Genomic DNA, 14625 nt, shown 5'->3' with positions numbered 1-14625 from the left:
CCTGGTTGACTTCGCTCGGCTCGGGAGCGGGCGCCGACTCCTGTAATTGCTATGTCGCATGCTCTTTCCCTTTGCTGTTGGAAACTAAGATTGCATTCATCTCCCTTGCTGCAGGTTGGTTGCCTCTTATTTGTTTAATTCCCTTCGGAGTTGAGAATTTCAGCAACTGATGATATGTTAATGGCACAACCTTCATCTCGTGCAACCATGGCCTCCCCAGGATAATATTGTAGCCCATATTGCTTTACACCACCTCAAAAAAGGTCGTCTTCATCACCCCATCAGCATTTGTGAGCAGCAGGATCTCTCCTCGGGTTGTCACGCTCGCTAGGTTGAACCCAACGAGAAGCTTTGTTGCCGAAATGATACTTCCGGTGAGGTTGGCTTGCTCCAACACTCTCAAACGGATGATGTTGGCCGAACTTCCTGAGTTCACTAAAACACGTTTAATTTTAAAATCTAAGACATTTAAAGAGATTACGAATGCATCGCTGTGCGGAAGCAGCAGTCCATCTGTGTCTTCCTCCATGAAAGTAATGTCGTCCTCAACGACTTCCCGGAGTCTCTTGTAGTGAGTCACTGATACCTTCGTCTTTTTGCCGCCGAAAATGTCACACCATTAATCTCGTCCTCCCCCGCACCAAAAAAATCATGTTGATCGTCAAGTGTGGGGGATCGTCTCCTACTTTTGAAGGCTCTACATTGTCACGATTGCGACCGTAGTTGTTTTTAGCCCGGTTGCTTAAGAATTTTCTGAGATGACCACTTTTAGTAATGTCGCCACCTCCTCGCGCAGATGTTGACAGTCCCCTGTCCGGTGACCATTGGTCCCATGATATTCGCACCACAAATTAGGATCCCTTTAACTAGGCTAGTATCTCATTGGCTTTGAGAATCGTGCTTCTTTAATGTTCATTATAGCCGACACCAGCTCCACTACGCTGACATTAAAGTTATATTTAGAAAGCTTGGGGTAGGAAGAGTCTCGAGAAACGGATGTCTCATTGTCCTCTAATGACCTATTATTCTAGTCGCTATCAGTTCTTCTTTCTATTGCGAATCTATCTGCCGACCGGAAACCTCTGCCGCGTCATTCGGCCTGTTCATAGGGCAAAAACAAACCCCTTGAAGACCGTTGATCTGTGTCGAAATCATCCTTCAATTTCTCCTTATTCTTTTCCCGGTCCCCCCCCCCTTTGGTTGATGCCGAAAAGTCGAGCTGATCATCTTCTATTCTTATCTTTGACGTGTACCGGTTGTGAATATCTACCCATGATGTTGCCTGGAACTCGAACAGACTTTCTTTCAAATTTTGGGAAGCATCGGAACTTCTCGAATTTAGCCCTTTAGTAAATGCTTCTGCTTCCCATTCGTCTAGTACTTCCAGGAGCAGAATCTTTTCTTTCTGGAATCGGGTCACGAACTCCAGCAATAATTCGAACTCTCCTTGTGCAATACTGAATACGTTGGCCTTTTGAGCCTGTACCTTTATGTCCCCGATATGGGCCTTGATGAAAGAATGTGGAAGCATCTCGAAGGAATCTATGGAATTCTCGGGCAAGAGTGAATAACATGTCAAGACCCCTTCATGAGGGTCTCCTCGAATTTCTTCAATAAGACTGACTCAATCTCATGCGGAGCCAAATTGTTTTCCTTCACCGTCGTTGTATAAGTGATGATATGCTCTTGATGATATGAAGTCCCATCGTACTTCGGCACGTCTGGCATTTTGAACCGCTTTGGGATCAACTCTAGTATCGCGCTCAGCTTGAACGATAGTTGGGTGTACTTCTTTGAATCTGGTCCTTTCAATACTAGTGTTACGCCCGGAATTTGATCCATTTGGGTGTTTATTTTCCTTATAAACCGCATGAGCTCGGTTTTAAAAGGATCATTCTCATTGTTGTTGCCAAATGCGCTACCATTCCCCCCGGCCCTGTCAAAGATGACTTTGCCCCCCAGGGTGTTGTTATCGACCCTCTGAATTGTTTGATTTGCGGGAGCATCGGGATGAACTTGACCTCATCCATTTGCGTTGTTAGAAGCACCCGACAATGCCTGCCTTAATTTTGCCTTAACCTGATCATGTCACGAGAGATGGCCCATAATGGCCTTTTGTTGCTCCCTCAAAATCCTTACTGTTTCAACGACGTGCTCGTCTTCAGCATCATTAGGAGTTGCCTCTCGAACATGTCGTGGATACTAACCGCCATGAACCGGTGTGGCCTCATCCCCCTAGTTATTGGTATCGCTGATGGAATCTTCGTGCTGAGCCTGATTTCCTTTAGCCCCAACGTTGTGTGCAATGTTGACACTGTTATCTGCTATTTTTTTATTTTTTTGCTAAGATCAGAGAATTAAACAAGTTAGTAGTAGATGCAGGGATTAATTCAATTACACAAATGTCTCAGCCCCATGGTGAAAATGAAACTGTTGACCCCTAAAATGGTACAGTTGAATATATATGTGGTTTATAGACAAGTGAATCGATTTGATCCTAAAATAAAAAATGAATTATACAAAAATGTAAGACTTAGCGTTAAAATAGAGATAAGACAATAGAGATCTTGAGCCCGGGAATAAAGCTTCTGGAGGTAGTAGGAGCAATGTAAATAAGCACGAAAGTAAATTGTTATTGAACTTTGAACAAAGTATAGTATATGCTTGTCAGAAAATCTGTGTCCTTTCAATGATGGTAAAACTCACTATTTATAGCTACGCATAGGGAACAAGGTCCTAGGATCAAACCCATTTTAAATGACAATCATGAGTGCCATTGAAGAATGTGTAACGGTAGACACTGAATGTCATATTCTCTGTAACAGTCCGTGCATCTAATGCTATAAAATATTCTTCATTGAATGCTACCGAGTGGCAGGCATTTATTTCGCTTCTATGAATATCATTCTCTCGGGTAACAAACGAGATCGTTGCCTTCGAACCCGGCTGTCTTCTACCTTCGACTCCACATATCTCTTTCTCATGCGATCATTAAATATGAACATATTTTACCCTATAAAATATATACATACATTTGAAATTTCTTCAAAATATTAATTTTCAGTTTCATATGACACCCAATATTATTTAGAGAGTTCAATCATTTTTGAGTTCTTAAAGTGCTAGAGACAACACACTTAACTAGTTGGGAGTGCGACATGCTAGTAAATACTTGATGTGTGTGCATTAATTCCTACTATATTATTTGGATGCAATAATACTATTTGGTGTTTCTGCCATTACAACTCTCGCATCCACCTATAATTATTTATCTGTATATTCATTTATGACCATTTTTATTTTCTATGAAGTTTTTCTTATGAGCATGGTTTAAAAGAGGAAAGGAAAAAGAAAAGCTACCATCAAGGGTTGTGGTGGAGTGGTAAGTACTCCTTTATCCTTAACCAGAGATCTTGAGTTCGAGCCCCTGGATATGGAATCGCCTTTATTAGGGAGCACTTTATCCCCAATGTGGGATTTCCCGATGCGAATTTGGATTTAGTCGTGCCCCAATGTGGATAACGGACACCGAGTGAAAAACAAAAAAAACTTAACTTAAGAAAGAGCAAGTGATGTAGAGAGGCCTGCTTAGTTGGTGAAGCGTCTCCATCTTCAAACTAGTATGACGAATGTTTTATCTTTTTGGCTAAATTATCTTTTGTTCGGAATTCGTTGGTCCAACTAATTTAGATTTATATATATTATAAAAGTTTATTATGAAAATTTTAGTGCTCCCTATCAAAGAAAACTCCATTTTAAAAGTTTAACTTCGAAAAGGATATACCTTGGGCCAAAAATAGCTGTCTTGCCGATGAATGAGTCAATAGGACATGACTTCAGTCTTGGCATCCTAAACAAGCTAAAAGTTTTGTTTATATTTGATAACTTTTACAAGCTAACCACCAATTCTATAATAATAATAATAATAATACCCACACGTTATATGCAAGGTGTCTCTGTCATGACTAGATTAAGACAGTTAAATAATGAACAATTCATTAGAGTGTTGCAATAAGTTTATTAGAGTAGTTAAGTCATTTGCTTTGGATTTTATACGCACAACTTCTAAATTACTTCCACCTTAATTTGACTTGAAGTAAAATACTGATCGTGGACGAGTCAAAGTAGTTGATGAAAGATCAGTTTGCTACGGAAGACTCAGATATCCGTTTGGATAATTTATGTTAAATCATAAATGAATTCAAATTCAGTTATGTCAAATGAAAATTAAATTTTTAAAACTTGCACAGTAGCTCTTGAACTGTTTCCACCTCACGAGTCACGGGTGGTAACGGAGATTCTATTGGGGTCGTTTGGGATTAGGAAAAATGATCTCAGCATAACATAAAATAATAAATGTTTGAAAAGAGGAATTAGAAAAACTAATCCACACAAATAACTAATACAACGTTTGGTTAGTCGTATAACACAAGATAGATCCGCTTAACCAGTGAAAAATTTGACAAAATTAAATAACGCGTACATTAAGTTATGCAAAATTCTAAGCATTAATAAGATGCAGAATACATGTATTAGCAATATAAAGATGAAAATATTTAAAGATAAAGAATATCCTTAAAATAAGTAATTCCTGCATAGTAATATTTAATGTAAACGTAACATCGTTAATACTATTACTCAGAGGCGTATCTAAGTCTTGGGATACATCTCCTTCTCTCCCTAAATCATGTGTAATAAACGAACGAGTAAAATTGACGGTTCAAATTTTACTTCGGACGGTTTTGTTTTCAACACAGAGTATAGATATACATGAAAATCACTAAAAAATTAAAAAGAATATGATTTTGAACCTATAATTTCAAAGTGTAATAGGTTTACGGTGAGAGACTAAAGTTAAACAGTAAAAAGTAAAACTCTAGATCCACCTCTTCACAATAGTGCACCCATCCTCTCACAATAGTGCACCCATCCTCTTGAAATTCTGAATCTGCTATTACTACCTACATACCTCCCCTCCCCCCCCCCCCCGCTCCAATTATAATCCATATGCATAACTAGTATGAACTTGAATTAATGCAGTGATGGTCATGCCATGGCATACAGAGTCTTTAAATGGCAAGAATAATACGATTTGTTATACAAAGCTGGCACCCTTCCCACAGGAACAGAACCATGAATATCATCAGGTTTTACAACATGACGAAATTTAGGGACAAACTTCATTTCTAATGGTGAAAAGAAGTGGAATAAATCCAGAATAGAAGCATTACAGTTAATAATTTCTAGCACCCTAATGTAATAATGGTTTGCCCTATTCACAAGCCAATTTTGTGTCAAAGCTGCTCAAGCAGATAGCAAAAGCCTGAAATGCAGAGAGGGGATACCGGTAGTCCATGGTAAACATATCTTTGCCTACTTTCCCGAATTGCAAGATGATTTTGTCATGATCTGATTGGCTTGTCGGCTGAGAGGTTGTCGGTCCACCAGCTGGCTGTTGAGTTGCAGCAATCAACTGAAAATTCTTGACAGATGCAACTGTCACCCGCCCTCGAAAATTTAGGCACCAGCACTGCAGTTGTTCATGCCATCGTGGCGCCTTGTTCTTTAGGACCAGTGGTTTCCCCTTGCCATCATCTTCTTCATTAGTTGATCCTCCAGCAATGTCAGAAAATCGCGAGCTACTGAACTCGGTGGAATGATCAAGTGACTTTGAGAAAGAAATACTGCGAAATGAATCCTCGAGGGGCCTTGAGAGAAGCTCTGGCTGGCCAGGCACAGAGCCACCAGCATCAAGTGCTGAGGCGGGAATTGAGTGCATGACACAGTGCATTCTACGCGGACCCCGTGTTCCAAGCACATTCAGCTCGTATGTGATCTGGGATATGATATAGCTTCCGGTTGGCACTTTAGGAGAGACTTTCTTGGAGTTGAATCTACGGCTTGTACGCCCTGGAGCGGGGACATGTGCACAGGTGTAAGGAGGCTGTGTGTCGTATATAATGAATTTTGTACCTAGAAAATTTGATCTGCGATAGACAGTGATATTTTATCATCAGTAGCATGTCACTTTTTCACATAATGAAAGGAAACTAGACAACTTCATTAAAAGATGAATATCAATTTCTCGAGTATATATATGTAATTATAAACATAAGCACAATGAAGCTGCATTATGAATTGCGCTAGATCCATCCTTTAGACTAGTTAAGCAAAGAGAGATATGTTATCAATCAATGGCAGAAGGATACACAAGTACAACAACAATAACAACAACCGCCCAGTAAAATCCCACAAAGTGGGATCTGGGGAGGGTAGTATGTACGCAGACCTTACCCCTACCCCGAAGGAGTAGAGACGCTGTTTCCGGAAGACCCTCGGCTCAAGATAATAAGAAAAACAAAAAGGAGAGAATATTAGTTTCACCACAGAGATCATTGGAAAAATAGGAACATAAAATGCAGAAGGAAAAAATGCAAAACAAAAATGATGGCTAGTAAATAGGTCCTGCACCGAAAAGAGAAAATAGTAAGACACGACAATGCTCCTAGCTATTTCAGACAAAAATACTACCAGACTAGACTCACAACAGTACAAGATAACGCAAGACTCAACTACCTCCTAGCCTACAACCGTAATACTCGACCTCCACAACTTCCTATCAAGTGTCATGTCCTCGGAAATCTGAAGCCTCGTCATATCCTGCCTAATCACTTCTCCCCAATACTTCTTAGGCCGTCATCTACCTCTTCTCGTGCCCTCCACAACCAGTCGCTCACACCTCCTTAACATCCTCATTTTTACTACTTTCATCTTTTGGATATGTGAGTTCTTAACAGGCCAACACTCAACCCCATTCATCATGGCCGGTCTAACCACCGCTTTATAGAACTTACCTTTTGAGTATCGTTGGCACTCTCTTGTCACACAAAACTCCGGATGCTAACCTCCACTTCATCCATCCTACCCCAATACGATGTGCGACATCCCCATCGATCTCCCCTCCCCCGTGGATAACCGACCCAAGGTACTTGAAGCTGCCTCTACTTGAGAAAACCTGTGATTCAAGCCTCACATCCGGGCCCACTTCCCCCTGCTCAATGCTGAACTTACACTCCACGTATTCTGTCTTCGTTATGCTCAGCTTGAAACCTTTAGACTTGAGAGTCTGTCTCCAAACTTTTAGTCTCTCGTTAACACCGGCTCGTGACTCATCAATCAGAACTATGTCATCGACAAATAGCATGCACCATGGCACCTCCCCTTGAATATGGTTTGTTTATGCATCCATCACTAGGGCGAATAAGAACGGACTGAGCGCAGAGCCTTGGTGTAACCCCATTTCAACCGGAAAATGCTCAGAGTCGCCTCCTACTGTCCTAACCCGAGTCTTAGCCCCATCATACATGTCCCTAATCGCCATAATATAGGGAACCGACATACCTTTTGTCAGAGAACTTCTCTAGAAGGATACACAAGTACTCTCGGCAATATCAACAAGCCAGTATATATCAAATGTACTAAATTTTAAGTAACTCATCCATTCTAGACATCCTCAAGAAGCTCCTTGGTGCCTTATTTCTTTATGTTCCTCGCTGCTCTCTCTTCTTTTCCCCCTTTCTTTTTCACTTGTCTTTTACCCAAAGGTATCAGCTTTGTTACACAAAGGTATCACTTGTCTCTTCTTTATGTTACACAACAATCCATGTCATCATCTTCTGGAAATAAATTCTTCATTGCTGCCAGTGCTTCCTCTTCTTTCGACCTATATATAACATCGGCTGGCTGGAAAGTCTGTTCTAAATAGGGTATCAGCTGCTCCAGTGGGTAGTAAGGGTCGCGCCAAGGTGGCCACCAGTTATTGAATTTTTTCCAAGTATACTCGTATCCTAGACCAAAAGTGGTACCAAAAGTGGTATCCTAGACCAAAAGTGATTACTAAATTTTAAGTAACTCATCCATTCTAGACATCCTCAAGAAGCTCCTTGGTGCCTTATTTCTTTATGTTCCTCGCTGCTCTCTCTTCTTTTCCCCCTTTCTTTTTCACTTGTCTTTTACCCAAAGGTATCAGCTTTGTTACACAAAGGTATCACTTGTCTCTTCTTTATGTTACACAACAATCCATGTCATCATCTTCTGGAAATAAATTCTTCATTGCTGCCAGTGCTTCCTCTTCTTTCGACCTATATATAACATCGGCTGGCTGGAAAGTCTGTTCTAAATAGGGTATCAGCTGCTCCAGTGGGTAGTAAGGGTCGCGCCAAGGTGGCCACCAGTTATTGAATTTTTTCCAAGTATACTCGTATCCTAGACCAAAAGTGGTACCAAAAGTGGTATCCTAGACCAAAAGTGATTACTAAATTTTAAGTAACTCATCCATTCTAGACATCCTCAAGAAGCTCCTTGGTGCCTTATTTCTTTATGTTCCTCGCTGCTCTCTCTTCTTTTCCCCCTTTCTTTTTCACTTGTCTTTTACCCAAAGGTACTTTAACAATCAGTACATTTCTGCCTTGTAAACATAAGCATCAAAGTCATTCTCAAAAATAAAAATATCACTTTTTCCTAGTAATGAGTTGGTGGGGAAGTCCCTGAATTGGGTTTTGATAGCCTAGACAATATAATGGGATGATGCCACAGAACTTCAGTTCAGCTTTCATCTACGACAACTATTGTTGACTCGAACTTTTATTTTCCTGATGAATCTATCCATGCATGATAGACTATTTCTACTTATTTTTCATTGAAAACCATGGTTAATAACTGACTAGTCTCAAGCTTCCGGGATTGCTCATGCCTTAGTACTGATATTAGGTAACAAGGGAGAAACCATCTCTGCGGAATGGGAAGGGGAAAGGAATATATCAAACGCATGCTATTCTTCATTAAATTCAGTTTCCCTGAAACGTCTCAGAAATACCAGGTGAAGAAAAGAAAGATATTGGAAAGCAAAATGAATAGCCTCCATATTTACCTTAGTTTTCCAATATATGTATTGCTTGATCTAGAGATGTTTTCTGCATCCATTGAGATAACATACTCCGTGCAAGTTGTCCGTCTGGTTCTTTTTGCAGAGAGAAGGAACTTCCCATTTTCAACTAACAATGCTACAAAGAAAGTTGAATTACCCATTAACCTCTGAACAATTGTTATTCGCACATAAATTATGAAGGCAGCGAAGCAAGAGTAACTAACGCATCTCAACCAAACATGTCTAGACAAAAATTACAACTGGAAATATAAGTATCAATGATATCATTAACTCAATTTGCATACAGAAAAGACTTGATAACAGCTTTTCGCCTTTGAGTTTGAGGGGAAGGGGAAGGGGAGAGGAACGGAACGGTGGTTTTATATGACAGGAGATTGGAAAGACAGCAAAGATAATGTTCACCTAAGGTTCTGAATTTTGCAAGTACCTTCTGTGACTCAGATGCAAGGATAATATCAACGAATTTTCTCAAAGAAAAAGATGAGGAATAGATGCAAAAATCATCTAAGCATCAAGCAAATATCAGCCAACAATACTTACCAGGACTAAGACACAAGAAAAGATGGTAAGTCAAATTAGATTTATCCCGCTTGATGAAGCATTGAATAGTTCCATCACGAGGCCCAGGCTGAAAAGAGAAAGTAAAAGGACCTGTCAATTCTACTCCAAAAGATGAGTCAATAGACTTAATTCTCTAGTACGTTAGTTCCATTACAACTATCTAATTCTATAACAGTTAATAGAAGGGTTGCACCCACAGACCACACAGCAACCACAAAGGCATATTTCTGTACTCAAAATATTCCTCTAAGTTAAAGTACCTGCTTTAGGGAAACAGGAAAAGTTAGCTTTCCACAAAATTCAGGATTTCTAACAATGTCCTTGCACATACTCCGCCATGACCTACAAACTGCAGCACATGCTACGACATGCTTACGACCAGGCCATGTGCTTTCACTCTCCTCTAACCTTCTAATTACATCAAAAAGTAACTCCGGAGGAAGATTGGCCCAACAACTGTCCTGGATAACAGGAGGCTGGTCGCTCAAGTCATAAAACGAACCATGTGATTTATCCCTGTGATGACCAGACAGCCTTAAATCAAAGCTTCGCCTTGATAAGCTACCAATGCTATCTCTCACATCCCGCACTATACTGCGGAATGACATCTGAACTCAAAACTGCTAGGTCGAAGTCCAAACACCACAAATAAATGTTACTGGCCTATCTACTCTTTCTTATCAGGTAAGCTTTTCCCAGTAATCTAAAGAGCTTCACAAATTGATACAGCTGCAAAAGAACGAAAAAACAAATTGTGTTTCAGTAACAGGAATAACTTTCTGAAGAAAAGTGAAGAGAAAAAAGCAAGAAAGGCATTTAAAGAAAAAGGTAAGAAAAGGAAAAAGAAAAAAAGAAAATAAAAGAGTATAAAGAGACATCTTCAGATGAGCGCCTAGGTAAAGTAAATCACATGACTTTTATCAAATACAACTTCTTTAGAATCTTAAGGTGATGCCTCATGCCAGTTGTCCTAGCTTAGTTGCGAGACAACAAGTATGAAAAATAATGTCTTTCAAATGTCATCAATCTTTCAGTAAATCCATCATTTAATAGCGAAGAAAGCTACTCAAGATAAACTCGCTACTGTTAACACTGGAAAATCGGTACCAAGCAGTTCAAAACTAGACTCCAGTTCAAGAAAGGAAAGTTTAACTCGTTGGACAATCACTCAATGTCTACATTTAAGTTAGAAGGTTATCAGATTTGTTTCTGCTGAGAATCTCATATTGTTCCTCAAGCTTTATACTAAACATAATGTAAATTACATAAGCAGCTTACAAACAACCAAAACCTATATAAAATGAGCATAGTTTTTCAAGTACCATTTTCATTCTTCACCTACTTATGACCAAAAAGATTAGGGCTTTTCCGGTATATTTCTCTAAGTACAAACCATAGATACTTCACTCTCATCAAAACCTACAACTTAAACGACAAATACAGGTTGATACCAATCTATCAAGCCACGTATAGGAAGAATACAGATGGTGACAAACCTGCAAAGTACTGGAGGATAATCAAAGCTCCATAACTTCCAATCCTGCAAAACCAACACAAGAAAAAAAAAAGTTTTCTGTAAAATGAAAATTGAAGCTCCAAATTCCCAAAAGACACAAACGTTGTACCAGTTAGTATCAATGAAATCAAAGAAGAAACCATCCCTCTCCACCCAAATGAAGAAAAAGAAAAAACAGAAAGAAAGAATAAGACTTCAATCTGTAGATGATAAGCATAAAAGACAAGATTTTTACCAAAGGGGTAACTTTTCCTCAAATTTAGCTAAAAAAGTAATAGCCCAAAAACTAGAGAACTCAAGAATATTTCCACATTTTGAGAACAGTACCATACATAGGACATAAATCAACAGATAAAAAAGGAAACAAACATACAGACACCAAACAACATAAGATCTGAAGATGAACAAACAAAAAGATCAGAGATCTGTACCTTAAAAATAAGAAGAACAACAACAAAAATATAGCATCAAAAGTCAGCACGGACCCAAGAATTTTTCAGGAAAAGTGGGTCAGAGCGAAGAAACATTTTTAGATATAACAGCTTCTCTGTATTTACTGCAAGTCTGTTTCTTTTGTCACTGCGGACTCAAAACCCAACATTAAATCTAGTTAAACAAACCAGAAAAAGAGAGAGAAACTGACGAAGAAGAAGAGGTAAGAGAAGAAAAGGAAAACAGGGAAAAATAAAACAAAAAAGGGAAGTGCATACTTTATTATATTAGCACTAAGGAGTAGAACTGTTTAATGGGGTCACACACTAATACTATATTGGCCACTACGGGAGCAGTATCCAACAGTTCTCTACGAAGCTACCACCATACGAGACAATCGGAACATGGTTTTTTTTTTTTAACTTTTTCTTTCGATAATTTTTAATTAATTTGCGCGCATTTTAATTATTTTATGGAATATTTGTTATTTTTCTGCGTTGCAGTTCCATATAATTCTGTCCTGCCCTTTTAACCGGACGACGAAGAAAAATATTTTATTATAACTCTTTGAAAACTCTCTATAATTTTTTATTTTATCCACACATAAAATAAGTTATCAATATCCCTATTTATAATTATTTATAATAGTATGAAACATATTTCAACTAGAACCAGAAAAGTCTATTCCTATATTTATTCTAACTGCAAATCATATTTAGATATGAATTATGAATCAAATCCTAAATAATTAAGGTTTCGTACTACAACTTTGAATTAATTTTCCAACGGATCTAAATCCTTTAGTAAAAGAACCCAAGTTTAAATTTTAGGGGGGTGGGGGGGGGGGGCTTTTCTTTTACAACGGTTTATTAATTCATTTTCATTTAAGCAACATATGTTTTTGTGAACAAGCATACACGTTTTTTATCCTTTTGTAAGAAGTTATTTGTTTTACATGAGCATATAGTTTATTGGAAATAGTGTTTCCATCTTTATAATGTAAGGGTAAAAATACTTAAATAATATGTTTTCCAACCTCTACTTGTAAGATTATGCTGAATTTGTTGTTATTGTTTCGTAGAAGTTGTTTAATTTTTCTTTTGGATGTAGTTTAAATGTTTTCTTTTTATACTAGTGTAATTTCTAAAATTGTCACCAAATCCTTTATTACCATTCCATTTATAGTAGCATGGATAAATTTACTGACGCGTTATTCGTGCTATGTGCTAACAACAAGCATAGCATTAAATAATGAGTCCAGAATCAAAATGTGGTTTTTTTTTATTCAAACTGAACAAATAGGTGGTAAAAAAATGACCTTTTAATATAGCGTCATAATACCTGGCGCTATATACTAACAGTAACGGAACCGTTAAGGTATAGCGCCAGGTATTGTGGCGCTATACTGTAAAAGCTGACATGGTCAGGTATAGCGTCACAATACCTGGCGCTATATATACAACATTAATGTATAGCGTCAGGTATAGTGGCGCCATACATAGATATTTTATACCCCTCCATCTTCTTCTCCAATTCATTCATCCACCATTATTTTAAATCTCTTCCCCTCTTCTTGGTCCCCCACCGATTCTGCCCGTTTCTTTAAAAAAAAAAAATTTGGGTCCCCCGACACATAAAACTCGAAGAAAAAGGGTCCCACATTCGAGTAGAGTTTTGTGCTATTGTTGATTCACAATTCCTCAGTCAAAATTTCAATCTTTTTGCTTTACCAAAATTCTAAATCGAGGTATTTCGATTTATTTTAAGTTGAAACATTTATAATAATGTATATTATTTGATTTGTATGTGTTCTATTTCGGTTTGTGTTTTTTTTCGAAACTAGCATGTTAAATTTATCCGAATTTAATATTAGTATTTTCTAATAAAATATAAATTAGTAAAATAAATTTGTCTGTTAATATCCTGATTTATATATATGTTTTTTCATTCCGTTTTGTATTTTATTTGCAATTAAATTTATTTGTTGTTTATGCTTAGTTTAGATTATTTTTAGCGTAGTAAAATCTAGACCTTTTTAGCGTAGTAAAACGTAGACCCTTATAGCGTAGTAAAATTTAGAGCCTTGTAGCGTAGTAATGTGCAGTATTTTAGCTTAGAATTCCTTTTGTTTAAGTATCTTATACTTGTAGTTGAAAATGCAAACTTTATACAATTAAGTTAATAATTGTATCAACACACATAATTAGTAATTTGTACAATTAAGTTATTAAAAAATATGAATTTAAATTATAATAAAAACACATTATTTTGTACAAATTATATATATATATATATATATATAATTTGTACAAGTAAGTTATTAAAAAATATGAATTTAAATTATAATAAAAATACATTATATATATAATTTGTACAATTAAGTTATTATAAAATATGAATTTAAATTATAAATAAAAACACATAATTATATATATATATATATATATATATATATATATATAATTTGTACTATTAAGTTATTAAAAAATAATAATTTAAATTATAATAAAAACACATAATATATATATATATATATATATATATATATATATATAATTTGTACAATTAAGTTATTAAAAAATATGAGTTTAAATTATAATAAAAACACATTATATATATATATATATATATATATATATAATTTGTACAATTAAGTTATTATAAAATATGAATTTAAATTATAATAAAAATACATAATTATATATATATATATATATATATATATATATATATATATAATTTGTACAATTAAGTTATTAAAAAATATGAATTTAAATTATAATAAAAACACATAATTATTAATGATAGTTTAATGATAGTTTACAGTTGACGACATGAACGCGACTATATATCCCGGCCCCGGACGTTGGATCTATTAGCCCTACAGCCCCAGCATAGATCCGAGTATATATGGGACGGACAGTTGCTTACGCAGACTTTCCAGGCTAGGAGAGTGGATCTATTGTGGGAGTTTTTGAGTCTTCCCCGCGTTATATACCCCTGCGTGGTCCATTACTTGGATGAGATGGGATTTTATAGGATTATTAGGATTGGTCGGATACGGCTCGACTATGCTTTGATCACGGCCTTGATTGAGCGGTGGCGACCAGAGACGCACATTTTCCATTTGCCCATCGGGGAGGCCACCATCACACTCCAGGACGCTGAG

The 14625-nt window shown here is 37.0% G+C and overlaps 1 protein-coding gene across 1 annotated transcript; it reads right to left on the bottom strand.

Moving 5' to 3' along the window:
- Positions 1 to 5074: 5074 nt before the first annotated feature.
- LOC104232350 (tubby-like F-box protein 8) lies at positions 5075 to 11763 on the bottom strand. The gene is made up of 6 exons (XM_009785532.2): positions 11456 to 11763; positions 11005 to 11048; positions 9769 to 10237; positions 9488 to 9575; positions 8930 to 9062; positions 5075 to 5987 (listed from the first exon to the last, which is right to left on the bottom strand). Exons 3-6 carry the CDS (start codon positions 10114 to 10116, stop codon positions 5273 to 5275), a joined length of 1284 nt encoding a protein of 427 aa, XP_009783834.1. The 5' UTR covers positions 10117 to 10237; positions 11005 to 11048; positions 11456 to 11763; the 3' UTR covers positions 5075 to 5272.
- Positions 11764 to 14625: the final 2862 nt, after the last annotated feature.

Source organism: Nicotiana sylvestris, chromosome 1 (assembly GCF_000393655.2).
Source record: "Nicotiana sylvestris chromosome 1, ASM39365v2, whole genome shotgun sequence".
Classification (NCBI taxonomy): Eukaryota; Viridiplantae; Streptophyta; class Magnoliopsida; order Solanales; family Solanaceae; genus Nicotiana; species Nicotiana sylvestris.
This window is presented reverse-complemented; position numbering and strand designations above follow the sequence as displayed.

Excerpts from the sequence above, each read along its gene's own strand:
- LOC104232350 (XM_009785532.2), bottom strand. The coding sequence starts at position 10,116 with ATGTCATTCCGCAGTATAGTGCGGGATGTGAGAGATAGCATTGGTAGC. Across the intron at positions 9,063-9,487 it reads TTTCTTGTGTCTTAGTCCTG|CATTGTTAGTTGAAAATGGG; the intron begins GTAAGTATTGTT and ends CTTTCTTTGTAG. Across the intron at positions 5,988-8,929 it reads ACATATATTGGAAAACTAAG|ATCAAATTTTCTAGGTACAA; the intron begins GTAAATATGGAG and ends TGTCTATCGCAG.